Genomic DNA, 22,350 nt, shown 5'->3' with positions numbered 1-22,350 from the left:
CACTTTAGTTTCCAGCACACGCAAGTTGTAATTATTGAATACTATATCAACAAAAATTTTGAAATAACTTTCTGGTTACCTGATTCATATAAATGAGGTGAACCATTTAGGGAAAAGTCCCAGTTAATGAATAAATATTGAAGTAATTGGCGATTTGTTATAGGTTTTTCTGTAACAACATCTGACTACCCTATCACATGCTCGCTCACACAAACACAAATTGTGTGCCACCCACTTCTACATACAACACAAACATTATGAAGTGCACATGCACAAAGAGATTTATTACAAGTGCAGGTACCTCACAACATGAGTTCACAAGGTTCTTGGTTACCCCGCAGCCTAAGCCTGTAAGACATACGCTTAAGGCAAGAAAACTACCTTCATATTCAAGAGACAGACTTAAGGAGAACACCAGCATGCATGACATCACGTGATTCAAAATAAATGATTTTTGATAATTAACATTTTTATGTTGGTTTCAAAACTGTTCTCAGGATGACAGTGAAATTATTTCATTTTATGTTATAAGAATTTTAGTATGGCAGCAAATGCCCTCTCTCTGTCAGATTCCTTCTTTGGGGAGGACAGAAGAATTTGTTTGCGAAGATTGGACAAGAAAGGGAGCAGGGACATGCACAAGAGGGCTGAGTGAGATGTGAGGTTGGGTATGTCATTCAGAATACAACCATCTTGTATGAGGACCTGTAGCACGAATGAAGGAAAATGTGACCCAGTGTGGCAGATTGCAAACAGTACATTAGTAAGAACTGTGCCACATTCAGTTCAGAGATTACAGAAGGGAACAATAAAATAAAAACTAAGGGATGGATTAGATGAATATGACAAGGTAGGTGGAAAAGATAATAGCAAAAATGCATATAGCAAAAAAGAGAGAGGAAGAAATAATACAGAGGGAACAAAACAGTGAAAAAATATAAAACAGAAAACAAAAATGGACAGGCTTCTGTGGGATACCATGAGAATAAATTAAAATAAAATAAGGTAGAATTCAAGACTGCGGGTAATCTCACTGTGGGGCATGACTTGATGAGTCTATTGAGAACCATTCAAGGTCTGGGTTATGCCAGATAATGAAGGCAGTTCTGAATCTTTCTGAAAGTAGGAGCTATAGTTGAAAGTACTGGTAGGAGTGGGTGCATAGTGATAGAGGATGCCCATCATAATTAATGTTGGATAAGGTTAGTCAGTTACTTCACCGTAGATACCAAGGCTTTAAGGAAGGCAGTGTCCGACATGGAAAGGGTGGTAGCTGTCAAACTGAATATTTTGTAGTTTGTTTTTTAGTGTGATTTGTATTTAAGTTTGGATGCAAACTTCAATGGCTTACTGGTCAACGTCCAAAAGGTAGCTTGGAGGAGAACTTTGTGAATTTCTAATTACAAAATGAACTGAAAACCACTGGGCACAACACTGGCTGTCAAATTGGTGTTCCTGCATTATAATTGTCCCCTGTGGTATTCACAGACATCTTATAAATAGCTGTAACTTTGAAAAGGGGAAACTTTCAAAATGGCAAAAAGTATAGATTTGAACCACATATACTAGCTATTTTCATGTACAATTTCAGGTTCATCAGTTCAGCAGTTTGACTGTGATTAGCAGAACACATACATACACCTCATACCTATAGACAGCTGAACATTTATGTATCCTTCCACTTCAGATGCTCCACATGTTCTCTTTTTTCCTCTCGAGATCTATTACATTTTTCCCTCTCCATTTATCAATTTGTATTATTCTTTCAATTATATATCTTGTCAACTTTGTCTACTCTATCCTTACTTCTCAGTCACCTAATTGCCTATATCTCCCTTCCATCATCTCTGAGCAGAAGCTTAACAGTGCTCACCAATGAAATATTTTTTACCATTTTTGAAATATCTTCTACCATTTTCTTTGGCATGTTTCCTTCATCATCAGTTCTCCTCACCCTCATACAACACTGGTTCCAAGTAAACTGACTTATTACTAATCCTCCTCAAATCAATCTCTCACCTTCCCTGAATAAGAAACCAGTGATTCTACTAACTAGGAATGGTATTCTGGAACATATTACGCGTGTTATTTCATAGCAGTAGTGAAACAGAGAAAATTATGTAACTGTGAGTACGACATACTGAATTAGAAATGTAAAGTGCCTTACCCCATAGCTTGCATACTGCCAGATGCCTTACTGCCTATGCCACATCCTGGACCAGCTGCTGGACTGAGTCGTGACAATACAAGTTTGTCGTGGGCCAACTGCTTCTGACTTGGTTTCGCAGGTGTTTTCACATAGCTTTTGCCTCCATAAAAGATCTAGAAGTTAAGCATACAAGAAAAATATTACAAAAAAAGATTAAATGTACCAAAAGGAAAATTCACTAGAGAAACCTATCTAATTATGAGACAGAATAGCTGGTCATTATTTACAGTCATGCAACATAATATCAGTACTGTTGATAGGAACATATTTTTTAAACACACTGTCCAAGCTTTCAGAATTATTATGGATGAGAAGAGGGGATATGTCGAGGGAAGGTTAAAAAGGAGGGGCAAGTCACTCAGTTGCCTGAATGAGTGGGACACAGTCGTTTTTGCAAGTACCTAGCAGCAGTACAAAATAATAATATGCAGATTTGGTATTTAAGTGCAATAACAAGATAAATATTTATAACAACCAGAAGGTTTGTATTCATAATGCAGGTCAAAACATGGTAATTATCATCGCAGATGTGCAACGTTGTTTCCGTTGCTCGAAAATCTGAAAGATAAAGATTTATGCCTGAGTATTACTTGAATGACATTCAGAAGGTTTACTAGAACAGAAACTACTCACGATTTAGGATGCCACACATCCCTCCAAAATGCAGTGACTAAATCACTATCCAATATTTTATTTCTCACAATAATGAATGTTCGTGTTCATTGCTGAATAGTTACGAAATATTATGGAAACCTTATCCAACAAACATCTTATTTTGAAATTTTATTTTATACACTATTTCTTTCAGCATTGTAGTATCATATTATCAAATGCAAACAAAACCCATATGTTCTACAACCAAACTCAGTCATGTGGAACAATCATTATAACATTAGTATAGAACAGGTATGACTATTGGTTTCATATTCACGGAAAGTTTAATCCATGTTTGGTGTACAAGAATCAGAGACCCCATTCATTCATAATGTTTTGAAAATCTTTCCAAGAAGAGTTTCAGCAATGTGTAACAAGTCAAGGTACACAAAACAGAAGCAACCTTACAAATTTCATCTGTACATTACATTAACAAGAAACTATAATTACACTGCTCGTTAAAATTTTTCCTAATACTAACCGTAACCTAATAGAATTAGTACGAAATCCACTACTTTAAAGTAAACTGCTCCTTCTTCGCGCTTTCTAATACCAAGCGTAACTCAACAGAATTAGCAGAAAATTCACTACTTTAAAAAAACTTCTCCTTCCTCAATTATATTAAATAATGGCTGTTTATCACTACTGGTAGCTTAATATTTAAATTAATACATCCTAATCTTACAAAGAGAATTGTTTACTGTGAATGGACAGATATTTCTAATTTCTTGCTTTATGTTAGATGTGAGTTTGGTGAAGACCTTTGCACAAGTAACATAATTCCACTATGAACTATAGAAAAGGAGGCAGTGACTAAATGAAAATTATTTTTGTGTTAAGTACCAGAATTTTACAAATTTTAACTGAAACTGATTTTTACTATCAGCAACAAAAAACATTAAAGAGTGTAATAAATCCAAGATCCTTCTATAGATATCTGCGAGATATGTAATCATTTGTTTTACACAGTACTGTTGCTGTTTGTTTTCGCTTTGGGTGCACTGCCTGAGAAGTACCTTCATAAGGCAACAAGGAGTATTTTCTAGTCTCTTCCAACAATTTTGCAACACACACCTTTCCACTGCTCAAGAAGCAACCCTCACTTTTTGAATGGTTTTTGTGATATCCAATCTCACAATGCCACAAGTCAAAGCTCACAATACAGATGGGTATAAACATTTCCATTTCAAATATGTCAGAATACTTGTTCTAAAAATTCTATTTAGTTTATCAAAAGCACTTTTCAGACATTTCTACTCTTGTGTTTACTTCATGTGTTATACATACAGTCACCTCTACATATAAGAATATAGCAAATGGTATTATGGCATCTATCTTGTACAATTTTCTTTTCCGTGTGTTGATTATCTGTTATTTTCTGCCCAACATCTAACTTGCTCTGATTGTCTTCTATATGTTGTTGAAGTGCACCTCCATCAGAGCCAAATAGTACAATGTCAACGCAAATAAAGGGTTGTTTAGTTATGTTCCATTATCGCTTACTCCTTCATTTCTCCAGATTAAGGATATGGAAAAGTCCTCCCGGATGGTGAAAAAAGCTTTACTGACACAAAATCTTCTTCTATGTTCCAATTCTAAATGTTCCACATTTCTAATGTATAGAACATGAAAAATTTCACATAAACTATAAGGTAATAAACAATGTGAACTCTGCAGTTTTTAAAATCATATTGTGAAAGCAAAATTTTCAGTTAAAGCTGGCATTTTTTCCACCCCCACATAAAAAAATATTATTAATCCGAGGGCAGGAGTCTACTAACATTGGTAACTACTACCATTGGTAACTCACAGTTATTTGATGCTGAAATTGGGTCTTGGCTTTTTCCTGAAGGCTGATGTTCCAGTACAAACTTAAAATGATCGTTCATTAGTGATTTGAATAACTGATGCTCTAGATGTGACATCTGATGACGTGTTGCAAGACTGAGTGGAAAATAGTGGACTTTGACTGTGACTTTGGCAGCTTTAATCAATGAATAAATGGATTCTACTATTGTGTACAAGTTTATTAGATTGTGATGATAATCAGGAATCGATCAGACTACAATGCCATTTTCCACCTTCTTACGTGTGTACAGACTTTTTCAAATCATCGTGACTGAAGTATACAGCTATTTTGGTGATGGTTTCAGACTGCTTGATTACTTATGAGTGTGCAGCTACCAAATTCTGAGCCTGAAGAATGTTGCAGACATTAGGTCACCAGCATGATTGCATCATATTACTGTCCGACGATTCAAACTGGATATTGCAGACTGCAATGGAACATCTAAACATTCCATAATGAGTTTCAAATGGTTGCATTCACACAAACTGTCAATGTAATGTCACCGACAACATATGTTGCGAAGTAAGTTTTGATATAATGGAAGGAAACATTCCACGTGGAAAAATTATATATAAAAACAAAGATGAGGTGACTTACCGAACAAAACGCTGGCAGGTCGATAGACACACAAACAAACACAAACATACACACAAAATTCAAGCTTTCGCAACAAATTGTTGCCTCATCAGGAAAGAGGGAAGGAGAGGGGAAGACGAAAGGAAGTGGGTTTTAGAGGAGAGGGTAAGGAGTCATTCCAATCCCGGGAGCGGAAAGACTTACCTTAGGGGGAAAAAAGGACAGGTATACACTCGCACACACGCACATATCCATCCACACATACAGACACAAGCAGACATATTTAAAGACAAAGAGTTTGGGCAGAGATGTCAGTCGAGGCAGAAGTGTAGAGGCAAAGAAGTTGTTGAAAGACAGGTGAGGTATGAGTGGCGGCAACTGGAAATTAGCGGAGATTGAGGCCTGGCGGATGACGAGAAGAGAGGATATACTGAAGGGCAAGTTCCCATCTCCGGAGTTCGGACAGGTTGGTGTTGGTGGGAAGTATCCAGATAACCCGGACGGTGTAACACTGTGCCAAGATGTGCTGGCCGTGCACCAAGGCATGTTTAGCCACAGGGTGATCCTCATTACCAACAAACACTGTCTGCCTGTGTCCATTCATGCGAATGGACAGTTTGTTGCTGGTCATTCCCACATAGAATGCGTCACAGTGTAGGCAGGTCAGTTGGTAAATCACGTGGGTGCTTTCACACGTGGCTCTGCCTTTGATCGTGTACACCTTCCGGGTTACAGGACTGGAGTAGGTGGTGGTGGGAGGGTGCATGGGACAGGTTTTGCATCGGGGGCGGTTACAAGGATAGGAGCCAGAGGGTAGGGAAGGTGGTTTGGGGATTTCATAGGGATGAACTAACAGGTTATGAAGGTTAGGTGGACGGCGGAAAGACACTCTTGGCGGAGTGGGGAGGATTTCATGAAGGATGGATCTCATTTCAGGGCAGGATTTGAGGAAGTCGTATCCCTGCTGGAGAGCCACATTCAGAGTCTGGTCACAGTGAAGAAGAACTCCAGAATTTCCTCTCCAACCTCAACTCCTTTGGTTCCATCAGTTTCACCTGGTCCTACTCCAAATCCCATGCCACTTTCCTTGACGTTGACCTCCACCTGTCCAATGGCCAACTTCACACGTCCGTCCACATCAAACCCACCAACAAGCAACAGTACCTCCATTATGACAGCTGCCACCCATTCCACATCAAACGGTCCCTTCCCTACAGCCTAGGTCTTCGTGGCAAACGAATCTGCTCCAGTCCGGAATCCCTGAATCATTACACCAACAACCTGAAAACAGCTTTCGCATCCCGCAACTACCCTCCCGACCTGGTACAGAAGCAAATAACCAGAGCCACTTCCTCGTCCCCTCAAACCCAGAATCCCCCACAGAAGAACCACAAAAGTGCCCCACTTGTGACAGGATACTTTCCGGGACTGGACCAGACTCTGAATGTGGCTCTCCAGCAGGGATACGACTTCCTCAAATCCTGCCCTGAAATGAGATCCATCCTTCATGAAATCCTCCCCACTCCGCCAAGAGTGTCTTTCCGCCGTCCACCTAACCTTCGTAACCTGTTAGTTCATCCCTATGAAATCCCCAAACCACCTTCCCTACCCTCTGGCTCCTATCCTTGTAACCGCCCCCGATGCAAAACCTGTCCCATGCACCCTCCCACCACCACCTACTCCAGTCCTGTAACCCGGAAGGTGTACACGATCAAAGGCAGAGCCACGTGTGAAAGCACCCACGTGATTTACCAACTGACCTGCCTACACTGTGACGCATTCTATGTGGGAATGACCAGCAACAAACTGTCCATTCGCATGAATGGACACAGGCAGACAGTGTTTGTTGGTAATGAGGATCACCCTGTGGCTAAACATGCCTTGGTGCACGGCCAGCACATCTTGGCACAGTGTTACACCGTCCGGGTTATCTGGATACTTCCCACCAACACCAACCTGTCCGAACTCCGGAGAGGGGAACTTGCCCTTCAGTATATCCTCTCTTCTCGTCATCCGCCAGGCCTCAATCTCCGCTAATTTCCAGTTGCCGCCACTCATACCTCACCTGTCTTTCAACAACTTCTTTGCCTCTACACTTCTGCCTCGACTGACATCTCTGCCCAAACTCTTTGTCTTTAAATATGTCTGCTTGTGTCTGTATGTGTGGATGGATATGTGCGTGTGTGCGAGTGTATACCTGTCCTTTTTTCCCCCTAAGGTAAGTCTTTCCGCTCCCGGGATTGGAATGACTCCTTACCCTCTCCTTTAAAACCCACTTCCTTTCGTCTTCCCCTCTCCTTCCCTCTTTCCTGATGAGGCAACAATTTGTTGCGAAAGCTTGAATTTTGTGTGTATGTTTGAAGTAAGTTTTGATGTTGACATCATTTGTTATCTTTGGATGTTAACATATTATTGCTGCACATGATGTTAAGAATATCTGTACTAGACGATAAGTATTAGATTTTATGCTATTGTTTTCATTATGACTTATTTTATTATTTGCTTTGTTTCCATGACATACTGCAAAGGATACTTGAGGACTTCACACTTTTTCTTCAACAGTTCTCCCAGAGAAGACTTAATACCACAAAGCAAAAAATTATTTCAGTTTGACAACATCTGGGTAAAGAAAAAGCCTGCACTGTACATAAATAAGAACACAGTTTTGTAATGAAAATTGCTTCAACAGTCATCTTTACTGAGAGAGACAAATTCTTCTTCTTCTCCAGCCTCTAGATATGCACTCATGGACATACGCCTCTTCCAAAGATTTACATGTCACTCTTTGCTGGGCAATCCGAATCCAGTTTTTTCCTGCATGTCATTGGCTGATCAGAGGATATTTGACACTAATCTTTGACTCCCTCAGATGTCACTGCATCGGTGTTTTGGCCCATGTGTAAAATTATATCTGGCCATGTGTTCTGCCCAAAATCACTTCAGTCTCTTGATAGTGTCATAGACTTCCATTCTTTTCCTTCTCTCTTCATTCTTGATCCTTTCTCTCAAACTCACTCCAAGTATGCTCTCTCTATACCCCTTTGACAGATTCAGAGACAAATTGCATTCCTTGTAAGTGTGTTTCGAGCCCTTATGTTGTCCCTAGCAGGAATCATAAACCTTCATTTTTAAATTTATAGGGAAAGTCAGTTTATAGAGAATCCAAACAAGTTTCCCAAATGCCATCCACATGAGGCTGATTTTCCAGGTGATCTCTGCTGTCCATTTATCTTCCCCGAGCTGGGTTTTATGTCCCAGATAAATGTATTCGTTTATTACATCTACAGCATGGTCTTCGATGAAGACCATGATACTGACAGAGCTCATGACTCATCCTATGAAGGTTAATTTTGAGTCCTACAGCGTGGGAAGCTTCTTTAAGGAGCTGAGAGAGAGCCAACGTAAATACTTTTGGATTAAAGGAGGTTACTCACTGAAAAGCAGATGCGTTAAGTTGTTGCCAGGCACACACGACGAGATAGAGGGGGGCAGGGGAGGTAGGGGGGGGGGGGAGGTGGTTGTTAGCAGGGAACGATGGGATGTGGGGTGGGGAGTAGAAAGAAGAAGAGCCACACACACATGTCTGTGTTCCTACATGGCGCCAGCAGGACTCACAGCCTTTTTTGTCGTTCTTTGGTAATAACAAAAAAAGGATACATAGTCATTAACAAAAAATTATATCTACTGACAAACAAATATTGTTTGTTATATCTGTAAGCACCCGCTTCTGTAGCTGAGAAACTAGCACACGCCAGAGCAGTTTGGTCAACTTGGAAGTAGATGGTTTGAATTCTGGAGGTAGAAGAAATTTTCATCACTAGTACTTGGACACAGAGGGGATAAAAGGTGGCGGTATAAAGTTCCTAACCAGTAGACTTTCTGTCAATGTCCCACGTTAAATTTCAAACCTCACAGCAATGTCTCATGGAGTGAAGGCATGTGACACTACAATGGTGATCTGCTTGTCAGATGGGGCTGTTAGGTTTGGAGGTTCCCTTGGTGTGGTATGAGAGAAATAAGTTATGTGCCAGCAACAGGTTACAATCTCCCCCTTTTCTTCACTTATAACAACACAGTCACAGCACTACACAGTCACAGCACTACACTACAAGCACTCATCAGTCACCCACATGACACAGATACATATTTGACACTTCATAAGAAGTCGGAGGAAGGGCAACAAGGTATCACCTCAACCATTATCCATTTCATAATGATTGACCTGAGTTTAGAGCTCATATTCTGGTCACATCATCTGACAAACATCGACGTGTTATACCTTGCCGGAATCGTGGAAATGTCTACTTTTATTTGGTGTATGAATATTACATTTTAGTTGAAAACACATGTGCTCATATGTGTTACGTTGCCAGATCTCTGAACAGTATTTCCACTTCAGTGTTCACTGTTGCAGTGTTTGCATTGCTTCCCATCAGATAGGAAACAATCATGCTCCCATTTGTTGTTGTTTATTCGTGTGAGACAGTGCTCATAACATAGTTAATTCCTTTGTACTTGTGTGAAATGATGAGTCATTTATGGAGTTGTGAAAAGTCTATGGTGATCAGTTATTGTGCTTACTTCAAGGCCAAAAAAGATCAGGGTATGAGCAGTAAAGCCAGTAAAGAGAACTTCTGAATGCCTCAGGGTTAATGAAAGTACAGTGAAGTGAATTTCAAGAGAATATAGAGTAACTTTATGTCCTGTGTCAACAAATAAGAGTTCTGGCAGGCAACAGAAGTTTATATTGGACGAGCTTACAGAGGGAGTCATAAGAAGAAAAATCCATGACCTCTATGTGTAAAAGCAGTTTCCAACAGTGGCACCAATGTTGGAAAATTTGAATACAGAAGTGGAAGATTTTCCTAATATGAGTGAAACAACCCTTTGGTGTGCTATTTGAAAATTGGGCTTCAGATCAAAAAGTTCAGCAAAAAACTGTGCTGATGGAAAAATAACAAAATAGCATGAAAAAGAGATGAGTTCTTGCAGGATGTAAGACACTTGTGCAATGCTGGATGGGCTATTTATTACACTGATGAGAGTTGGTGTGGTGCAAATCATTCCACGTGGTTTGGCCGGCAGGAACAAAAAATGCCTTGTGCATCAGAAAATGTATATGATTTTCACAGAGTTAGAGTTCACAAGTGGAACAGCTGGAAAGGGGAAATTCAAACACCATCTGGTTCTAGGAAAAGGATTATAATGTGCCACATAGGGAACGAAGATGGGTTCATGCAAACTGCTGGCTTATGTTTTATTGGCCAAAAGGAGGTGATGATTATCATTCTGAAATGAATGACACACACTATGAAGAGTGGTTTAGTAGTGTTCCTGAAAAATTACCAAACAGATCTGCAGTTGTTTTGATCAAGCTCCATATCACACAACGATATATCATAAAATCCACCTTTGAAATGGAGAAGGACTCTATTGTTGAATGGATGGAAAGCAATAACGTAGAGCTTCAATCAAATGCCATGTCATACAAAAACACGCTGACCACAGTTCAGGGTGCAGGAGTACCTTTTGGAAAGTATACTGCGATCAGTGGACAAGGAAATTAAACTTCTGTGGTTGCTTGTAACACACTTCGAATTGAGTGTCATTTTACTTATCTGGGCATTTTTCAAGAACAAGGTAGCAATGGAGAACAGGAATTTTAAAATAAATAGTGCTTTACAGTTGTGTTTTCCAAGTATCTGGAGGATTTCAGTGAGTCACATACACAAACTTCAAGAGTCCACCGTCTTGACATAGCAATAAAACTATTGCTAATCCAAACAGATCATTGCAATGACAGCAGCAAGACCTCAGACAGCAGCAAGATCTCAGCCAGCAGCAAAACCGATTAGTGCAGGTATTATTTCAGTCATCATTCTTTACTGCAAAATTTATGAGCTAATCAACTTTTCCATTTATTGTTGAAACGTGCTGTACAAATGTTCAATTATTTAAGCTGCTTGCATATTGAGCATTCATTTGCAATTTCTTGTATTATTTCCATCTACTCACAACAAAACAAAAACTGAACATGCCAATGCTGTACTGGAAAGCCATTATGAATCTGCGTTCTTTGCTGATGAACAGACACATATGGTGCATTACAACAGTGGCGGTGCCCTGGTGTGATAACTACACTCCACCACAACCTCACATATACTGCAGCTACTAACACAATTGATTTACAAACTCTTAACTAACAAACATGAAAGTATTGATTAGCAAAGGCATATCGTGTAAACCATAAAAGTTCAAGATTAACACCAGTTACTTCTTAGTCATAATAACTACAATGGTAAGCTCAATGGCAGCGTCCTACATTTGACATTATAGCATTAAAACGAGTAATTAAAATAAATACATAAAAATCTCCCTGTAAATAGAAAAATGTTGTATCTTTAACCTGATCAAGGAAATTTTTCTCCTAAGCATGCTCCGATTTTTGTGTGTCCCTAAAGTTGATACTCACTGAAAAAAACAAAAAAAGCAGTTTCTCTTATATATTAACACGTATATCGTCCCATTTCTTCTAAGATTTAATATTCAGAGACAAAATATTATTGTTGTTGTGGTCTTCAGTCCAGAGGCTGGTTTGATGTAGCTTTCCAGGCTACTCTATCCTGTGCAAGATTCTTCATCTCCCAGGACCTATTGCAACCTACATCCTTCTGAATCTGTTTAGTGTATTCATCCCTTGGTCTCCCTCTACAATTTTTACCCTCTATGCTGCCCTCCAATACTAAACTGGTGATCCCTTGATGCCTTAGAATATGCCCTACCAACTGATCCCTTCTTCTAGTCAAGTTGTGCCACAAATTTCTCTTCTCTCCAATTCTATTCAATACCTACTCATTAGTTATGTGATCTACCCATCTAATCTTCAGCATTCTTCTGTAGCACCACATTTCAAAAGCTTCTATTCTCTTCTTGCCTAAACTATTTATCGTCTACGTTTCACTTCCATACATGGCTACACTCCACACAAATACTTTCAGAAACGACTTCCTGACACTTCAATCTATACTTGATGTTAACAAATTTCTCTTCTTCAGAAACGCTTTCCTTGCCATTGCCAGTCTACATTTTATATCCTCTTTATTTCGAGCATCATCAGTTATTTTACTCCCCAAATTGCAAAACTCATTTACTACTTTAAGCCTCTCATTTCCTAATCTAATTCCTGCATCATCATCAGATTTAATTAAGAGACAAAATAAAAGTAGATAGTTCCACAATTCTGACAAGGTATAACATATTGATGTTCATAATGCAATGCGATAAGAATAGGAGCTCAAAGTCAGGGGCCAATCATTTTGAAATGGATAATAGGACCTTGTGCAGACAGGCAACATGAGATTCCAACATCTGCTCCCCACACTCATTCCCAGAGTGCAGGACTGACTTTGTTTAGTGTATGTATGTATATATATTCTCACTCAAATAAATGTTATTGTTAAATCCTTTCAGTTTCTCTGCAGAGTGTAGAATTTAGATATGTGCAAACTCATTCATCCTTGGGAACTAGTTCACTGCTGATCGTTCTTTTTTGGGAACCGTTCATTTTTATTCGTTCACCATTCATTTGTGCTTGGTACATGGTTCTTATGAAAAACTGAAAACTAGTAGTGTTGGTGACTGAAGGATGGAGGGCACCAAGAGGGGGCACTTGCCTCCCCCCTGGAGTACAGAATTTTTATTCATTACAGAATTCTTACAAACTTTTAGAAGTAATTTCTGTGATTCTGCAGAACCTGTCGTTTAGCCACCCATAGCCTTGTGTGGAGAAATAATATAGGGTGGCGCACGGAAAACCGGCTCCGAGTACAGACTGCTCGCCAATTACGGATGATGTGCTGCCTATTACGAGAAGATACAACAAACAGACAAACATGTAATAATTAGGCAGTGAAGAAATAACAAGCTAATGCAAGCAACAATTGCGAAACAATCGATGACGATGTGTAGAGAGCTGGAGAAGAGAACACGAAAATCTCACGCGACGTGCATGGGCTATAGCTGATGTAGTATTGTAAACCTGTTGGTGGCTGTTTCCCACTTAATACACCACAAGTGTCTTGTATAAAATTCTTCGTTTCGACTTCCACTACATAGCTATGCTACGTTGTAAACAATAATCGTTTACACCCTATATATACTCCATGTTGTCTCTGAGTTCGTAGGCGAAGTAGAGACTTTATGGAAGCATAAAATAAAATGTGGTTTTCTAATACTTGCGTCGCACGCTTAGTAAAAATTAGGTTTTTATCTTGCATTATTAACATTAATGCAGCAATAATAATAATAATTAAGTGTGCAGTAATAAAGTTTTTGGTTTGAAAGCTCCTTCTGAACAAATGTTTTTGAGGTAATAAGTATATATGATTTTATGGCAAATCTATGTCTTTTCAAATGGAGAGGCACCGCTTTTCCTACTGAGCCAAAATGACTCACAACCCACTTTTCTTTTCTTTTTTTCCCCCCAGAGAAACCAAACTACCAGGTAATGCAAATTGGAAACAACCAAACTTAAAAATAATTAGAGCCTTCCTAAATGTAACATTTTGTGTATGAAAGATACACAAAAATCGTTTTATATGAATTTTCTTACACTAAAAATTAAGCAAATTATTAAAAGTTAGCTGCTAAATAAAGTCGATGAAACCAAAAAATATACGAATAACAAAAAAAGCTTGCCTTGTTATAAGTATGTCGTCTACTGTTCATCGATATAATGAAGTGAGCTGATATGCCCTCTTGTTACCTGAAAAGACGTACCTATTACATAAAACGCAATTTTTATGTAATTTACATAACTATAACATACTTTTTGATTGCCGGTCGTGGACACTGAATAGCCAGAACCAAGTGCAAGAACAGTTTGGAACACAACACATGTAAAATAGGTGAGCGCAGTGAACAAAACTAACAACTGGATACTGAACTAGCTAGGAGCAGTTGGCAGTGGAACTGAGACAGGTGGTCATGCGATGAACGACGAGTGCGGCCGAGGGAGACCGAGACTGAGACGAGCACGTGACCGAGGCTGGAACGAGAACTGCCGAAGTGACCGCCGCGACCGAAGTGAACTAGTGAACTATGAACTGATCGTTCCTCGTTCCCAGGAACTATAAGTGACCGCCGCAACCGAAGTGAACTATGAACTGATCGTTCCTTGGAATTCGTTCCTCGGTCCTTTCGTTCATCTTGGTGAACCGTTCCTTTACACCCGTTCGTTCGCGAACTACCCATCTCTAGTAGAATTTACCAAACTATTTTTGTCATGAGTACCAATTGATTATTTTTTTTTGCAAGTAATAAATCCTACTACCACTGTTAATTTCTTCACACTGACACTAAATTTTAACTGTTGGATTTTACAATATTGGTAAGAGCCATACTGTGTCATACTGATGTTCTGTCTAGTGTTAACACAGTACCTACTGATGGTGACATTCTTTTCCAGTAAGTTCAGTGGAAATACAGAAACAAATGGCCCAGCTTTTAAATAAATAAATACACATGGGAATCATGTAAGCCATGTTCATAGATAGGAACCGAATATAACTGCAATTGCTCCCCCCCCCCCCCCTCTCCGCACTCTCCCACTCCACAGAAACTTCTGAAGTTACACAAGGAATAATTAACTGTAAACAGTGCTTTCTTGAACGCAAGAAAATGGAAACATTTGTATCAGCAGGTTTTGAAGCAGATGGAGAGTGATTCAAAGAGTTTAGGTTTTTCCTCTTTCTGTGCTAACACAATGGAATTTTTGGCTTTCCACAACCACTTAAACGGCCAGAATATTCTGAATAAATAGTAGATTTCTTTCACTGTGATGACAGCCAAACATTAACTCTGGCATTGATTGTGTCAATTAACTTGCTAATGATGAAATAAATTCAATTCTTGTTGAGATTATGTTTGTTAAAGAATTTATTTATTTATTTATTTATTGTCCTCTGAATCAGTACTGTACATGACATGCACATGGTGATGCACAAACATACATTTGATGTTGGACATTATGATAATTTGCTGGCATGGAGTAATATGCCAAAAGCTTACACAAACATGAGCTTACATACATATTTTCTGAGAAGTTGTGAACACACAAATTACATACTCAGTTACACATTTGTATTTTAGTGCTTTATTCCTCTACATCTACATCAACATCAACATTTATACTCCGCAAGCCACCCAATGGTGTGTGGCGGAGGGCACTTAACGTGCCACTGTCATTACCTCCCTTTTCTGTTCCAGTTGCGTATGGTTCGCGGGAAGAACGACTGTCTGAAAGCCTCCGTGCGCGCTCGAATCTCTCTAATTTTACATTCGTGATCTCCTCGGGAGGTATAAGTAGGAGGAAGCAATATATTCGATACCTCATCCAGAAACGCACCCTCTCGAAATCTGCCGAGCAAGTTACACCGCGACGCAGAGCGCCTCTCTTGCAGAGTCTGCCACTTGAGTTTGCTAAACATCTCCGTAACGCTATCACAGTTACCAAATAACCCTGTGATGAAACGCGCCGCTCTTCTTTGGATCTTCTCTATCTCCTCTGTCAACCCGATCTGGTACGGATCCCACACTGATGAGCAATACTCAAGTATAGGTCGAACGAGTGTTTTGTAAGCCACCTCATTTGTTGATGGACTACATTTTCTAAGCACTCTCCCAATGAATCTCAACCTGGTACCCGCCTTACCAACAATTAATTTTATATGATCATTCCACTTCAAATCGTTCCTCACGCATACTCCCAGATATTTTACAGAAGTAACTGCTACCAGTGTTTGTTCCGCTATCATATAATCATACAATAAAGGATCCTTCTTTCTATGTATTCGCAATACATGACATTTGTCTATGCTAAGGGTCAGTTGCCACTCCCCGCACCAAGTGCCTATCCGCTGCAGATCTTCCTGCATTTCGCTACAATTTTCTAATGCTGCAACTTCTCTGTATGCTACAGCATCATCCGCGATCTAACACATATACACAACAGTACCTGGTTGGATATTCTTTCTGCACTTAATTTGATCAGTAGCAGATAATATAGATGCAAGATTTTTGTACATACTTGCATTAATGTTTTACTCTTTACAAAATTCTTTGCTGCAATTTGTTTCATGTTTCTTTCCACGCACGTGGAGCAGAAATTCGCTTGCACTGTAGAAACAATGATCAAGTAGGAATGATTTTAATTTTTTATTAAATACAGTCAGGGACTTACTGTTTTTTATTTCTGAGGGCAGGCTATTGTATATTTTAATGCCTTCGTTGAAGAGAAAGTTTTTAAAGGCAGAGGTGCGCATTTCTTTAACATGGAGTTTCATTTTCTGTCTAGTACCACAGTCATGGACATTTACATTTTTATTAAATTTTGTAATATTACTTTTTATAAATTTGCATAGTTCTAGTATACACAGGCTGACAAGGGGTAGGATGAGCAACTTTTGGAAGAGAGGTCTGCAGCTATCAGTCGGCTTTGCCTTGTTCATTATTCTTATAGCTCTCTTTTGGGTGAGGAGAATGTTTGGGCTATATGTAGAGTCTCCCCAGAATATAATACCATACTGCATTACACTGTGGAATTGTGCATAGTAGGCTGTGTGAACAGTTTCTGGGCTTGTGCAGTATGCAGGACCATCTCTGTTAGCGAAAAACTTTTACATTTTTGAAAAGACACTTATAGGTCTACAGTTATCTCGTCTGTCTCTCTTTTTTGAGAGTTAGAACAACTATAGCAGCATTCAGGAATGCAAATCAGATAACAGATTGATTGATGATGTAGCTTATGGTGCCAGGTATGTCACTCTAAAGCTGTTACGCTGGTGGGCCTCTGTTCAGGAGATATCATCCTCAAAAAGCACACGAGATGAATTTACCAGCATTTGAAAAGGCATCACTTACAAAGCAGTGTTGTAACCAAGTGTGTAGCATCCCATGTTAGTATGCTGGGGGGGGGGGGGGGATGATGTGTTAGATTTTGTTTTTACTTCTCTGTTTTTCTTTGTCCTTGCTCTACATTAACTTTTGATATTAGCTGATAGCCATCTTCATTACATTGGTAACAAAACGGATGACAAAATGCTAAAATACAATCATGCACAAACTAGGTGTGCTGGCTAAGGTCAATACTGTGGCTATCCTGTAGCTAAAATTATTTTTTTGCAATACAATGAAAAGGATAGTTGCTACTCACCATATAGTGGAGATACTGAGTCACAGAAAGGCACAACAAAAAGATTGTTGGAAATTTAACTTTTGGCCAACAAGGCCTTTGTCAAAAACAGACAAAAAACCACACACACACACACACACACACACACACACACACACTCACAATCACCGTCTCTGGCAGCTGAAGCCAGATTAAAATTATTCTGTTGCATTTTTAAGCCTCCAGACATACAAATAGTTTCATTACCAGTTTTGACTCCTTCGCTTGTCATCAGAATACATTACATAGTAACCTGTCAACTGCACAGGCCAGGACTGATTTCATATTTCATATTTTGTAGGTGCATACAATTTTTTATTACACATTTTATAGTTTTTAGAACGGTACTTGTCACAGAAACATTGGTAACAAACTATTCGCACATCATGGTTATTGTGTGAAGGACATCTTAACACAGCAGCATTTAGTTTTCAATAAATCTAATGGGAAATTTACTTCATTAACATTCTGCAATATTCACTTTTCATATGTTAATTTTGATGTATAAACTAGAGGCAGTGCAACCTACTCTCTTATTTACCATCACATACAGAAACACATTTCAACGCTCAAGAAAATTACAAATTACATTGCATGGCTTGTATGAAGTCCAACAACTCAACTGTGTCTGTCTAAAATCTTATGTGATCAATCAGCTAAACCACCACTACGAAAGCAGGTGCCATTTTAATGGATAGTACATTCATCTTGTCTATTTATAACGATATGTCCTACATGGTGGGCAAACAGCATTAGAGCGAGATAATTGGGACCTTAAACTATACCTATATTCACACTAATGCTGTGCTTTCAGTGTTCAACCAAGTAGTTGTTTCTACTTCATTCATACTATGTTGATAACCGATCTATATGTCTTCTGAGGAGCTGTACTCTTACAATAATATTTTGAGTGTATGCTGTTATCATCTCCCCTACATGTTTCTTGCATGTAAAAATGATGATGTCACCACCCTGGCCAGTTCTTCAATTTGCTTTGTACAATGTATCAGTTTCACTGCACTGATAAGCTTGATCTCTCTACCACCAGCAGTATTTCTGAGCTTCCTCCAACACACACTTTGCCCTTAATGTTCAGTTGATCTTAATTTATGGTAGTCGCCCTCCCTCCTTGCTCCTGCCTCCTTCCCTCTACTTTTATATTTAACTTTCTACATTACCATTCTCTTTGTCTTCTTTTGCAAAAGTTTCCTTTGTGTTAGTTTCTTTCAGATTTTTTATTTTATTTTACAATTAATTCTTCTTAATTATTAAGCCTCCTACTCTGGATTACCTACTTCTCTCCACATTTTCTAATGACTTTGGTAATACTTACTGAAGTGTTTTGTGGTTAGTTTGTGAATTCACTCCATGTAAGAATGTCACCCTGGGTGTGTGCGTGCGTGCGTGCGTGTGTGTGTGTGTGTGTGTGTGTGTGTGTGTGTGTGCCAACTTTAACTCGTACGTTATTTTTGGTCACCATACTCAAATTACTTCCATAGTCATGCTATTCAGTACGATGGTGCCATGCTGCTAGACTACTACTACTCCTTGTTGCCATGTGCGAGTGCTGGAAGAGAACTTTAATCTGTTCAAGCTACTAAATGATGATGGTGAACATATCTCTTAGCTTGTGACAGCCTATGACAACATACATCCATATTCCTTGGGCTTTAGCAATTGAACAAGTGAGTTACACTTCTTAAAAACGATTTTTCAGTTGTTTTGCGCATTTACATTCTAGTGTGCATCTTTCTGCTGCTTGGCTCAAAGGCACAGCCAAGCCGTGATGTCTGAAGAACAAATGCTCTGCCCCAGCAGGTGGAGAGTTTTAAACACTGTCACACCTTGCCGATATCCGAAACTGACGAGAGTGCACACTGTGAGATGTTTTCCACATTTTCAGCTCTCATGAACACCTTTCATTGGTCTAAGAGGGTAAGAGTGGAACATGTTATTCCGTAGAATCCTACGTTACATCAGATTATTTATAATTCATTTCAAATTACTCATTATTATTGCTTTGACATTTAAGGCTAATCTTTGCCTTACTGATTACCAATAGCTCAGTCTTCATAGTACTAAAGGGGATATTATACAACGATCCGGCACAAACAGTAAAGGTGTAGCGCAACAGTCACCTGCCATTAGAACAGATGGAACTAAGAGAATTAGTGCACACATTCTCTGTGCTTGGAAACAGAAAGCAGTTATAAACTCCTGTGAACTGCGCATGTGCAATAGACAACAGTAAATCGCGCATGCGCCCAAGGGAGTACTTGAAGCATGCTTTCTGCATGTAACTGTTATGGAGGAGAAGATTAGTGTTTAACGTCCCATCAACAATGTGGTCATTAGAGACAGAGCACAAGCTCTGATCAGGGAAGGATGCGGAAGGAAAGCAGCAGCGTTCTTTCGAAAGAACTATCTTGGCATTTGCCTGATGCAATTTAGGGAAATTACGGAAAACCTAAATCCGGATCACTGGATGTGGGTTTGAACCGTTGTCCTCGCAAATGCTAGTCCAGTGTGCTAACCATTGCCCCACTTCGCTCGGTTACTGTTTATGGTTTTCATACTGGAGATTTTATGAATTTTTTCAATGATTAAACTTTCATCACTGCAGCAATTAAACAAAGGCAATATTTTTCATCAGCAAACATTCTATTACACAAGATGTTTGTGAAAAGATACTTCATACTAACTGCTTTGTATTCTGGACATGGAATGGACAAAGCAAGCATTAAGCATCCTAATTCAGGCATGCAATGAGGAAGGGTATCTGTATGACCATCATTACCTGCAGTATCATAATAAGATATACTGGAAATCAGTTACTTCTGAACAAATATGCATATACTTTATGATTTTCCTTTTATATAAATAGTGCCATAATTGAAGAAAGGTCATGTTTGATTTTTTGCATCTTTTGATTTATTTCAACAAGTCAGGAAGGAGAAAATGGCAGTAGTTGACAAGATAGGCCAATCACAAAATGAATAAACAAATGGTTTCATTCACACTGCCGACTAGATGAAACTGCCTCCTATATTACTCTGTCACTTGTGCTCATTCCTTCCTTTATCATAGACAGCAGCTTATCGAAATAAGCCACATCCATTCTCAGAAAGTTCTAAATTCCTGTGGATGTTCAGGCCTCAATTTCTTCCTTAGCAGGGAATTACTTAGTAAATAAGAATAATAAAAAAAATAAAAAAATTACCTAATGAATAGGAACCTTGAACATGGACTCACACCAGAACTATCCCACATGCATCGTGTAAGTGGTTGACCAAAACCAGTTTGCAATTCCAAACACGTACGCTAGAAGCACTGCTGCAGGGGTGTACACATTAGGTGCATCACATAATAGGGGCTTAGGAGTGTGTAACTCCCCAGCATTGTCTTTAATCTTTGCTAGGTTCAGTCAATATTTTCCTTCTTCCAAAAAAAAAATGAAGTTTAAGCAAGAACATCTCTCATCGTGGCACAGTTAATTACATTAAGGAAACTATTATGACTTACTAACAATAGTGAGATATTAGTTTTAAAATATTGATTATGGACATAGTTGGTAGAAAATGTCAATGGAAGCCTGTTGTCAACAACCATCCCACAATTTGCCTGAATGATTTGGGGGGAAAAAAAGTGTTATCCAAAACCCAAATTAGGATGGCTGGACTTGGTTAATAATCAACAGAAAACAATACACCATAAACTCCATTAATTCTGGAATTATTGGTCAAATGAGCCTTAGGCAATACTGCAGAGAATCTCATTTTCAATCTCTGTATGAGCCTATTTGCTATCCATAATGAAAAAATTTAACTGACGGCATAAATTATTAACACTGACTGATTGTTACCTCATTTTTCCCTAAAATCTTGTTTTGGAGGTTGATGCGAGATGTACTTGGAGAGATAAAATTACGTGATGTCTTCTTGTACTCACTGACGAGGTGATGAACACATACTTTGCTATCATGAGCATTTACAAAAGCTGTACAAGGGGTTCCATCCTTTTTCCTGAAGCAAAGAAAATTAACTGAAGAGATTACCTAAGTAATAACAATAATCAAATTTGCATTACAAGTCAACTAAATGTTCAAGCATACGAATTTGTTAATTGCAGTGTTTCATTTTGGCTGCTAACAGTGAACTAAAATAATTCTTGGTATCTGTATGCCATTAAAAAAAAAAATACACAAAACTGTAACAGTAGGTATGTTTAAAGATAAGGCAAATGAGGGGATAATCAAAACTCTAGCATATTCTCGGTAGTATTAGTAAACTGAAATTTATAGTGCATTTTAGGGGAGGGAGAGAGGGAGGGGGGGGGGGGGAGAGAGAGAGAGAGAGAGAGAGAGAGAGAGAGAGAGAGAGAGAGAGAGAGGAGTGCCGGGGGGGGGGGGGGGGGGGGTAGAATAACAAAGGTCTTTCTTTATCTGGTGTTTTATCTCTAATGCCAACATGTAGAATATTTATCAAAAAAGTAATGACTAATTATCATGAAAACAACAACAAATATTTGTTCCAAAATACAATATATTCTTTACTTACTCTTCGACACAATGTTATTTATTTCAGCTTATTACATAAAAATATTACAAAATAGAAATTTTTTTCATATAAATATTAAACCAAGCAATCTGCAACAAATTCATATGGGTTCGTGGGCTCCATTACGAAGTAAATTTAAAATAATTCCCTACAAATGACAGTCAGTTGCTTTTTTTGTCACATCAAGGCATCAACTTAGAAAACATAAATGTGCTCTTGTCAAAATGAAGCACAGGGCTTGGATGTTAGAAATTTCAATGAAAAACAACAACAATTC

The 22,350-nt window shown here is 38.8% G+C and overlaps 1 protein-coding gene across 1 annotated transcript in view; it reads right to left on the bottom strand.

Annotated features, from left to right (window-relative positions):
* LOC124595008 (protein MCM10 homolog) overlaps positions 1 to 22,350 on the bottom strand; it is a 94,982-nt gene that overhangs the window by 42,458 nt on the left and 30,174 nt on the right. The window contains exons 7-8 of the mRNA XM_047133555.1: positions 21,380 to 21,539; positions 2,168 to 2,322 (exon numbers count right to left, since the gene is read on the bottom strand). Of these exons, the coding sequence (XP_046989511.1) occupies positions 2,168 to 2,322; positions 21,380 to 21,539 (315 nt within the window). The remainder of the gene's footprint in view (positions 1 to 2,167; positions 2,323 to 21,379; positions 21,540 to 22,350) is intronic.

The sequence above is a fragment of the Schistocerca americana genome, chromosome 2 (assembly GCF_021461395.2).
Source record: "Schistocerca americana isolate TAMUIC-IGC-003095 chromosome 2, iqSchAmer2.1, whole genome shotgun sequence".
Lineage (NCBI taxonomy): Eukaryota > Metazoa > Arthropoda > Insecta > Orthoptera > Acrididae > Schistocerca > Schistocerca americana.
This window is presented reverse-complemented; position numbering and strand designations above follow the sequence as displayed.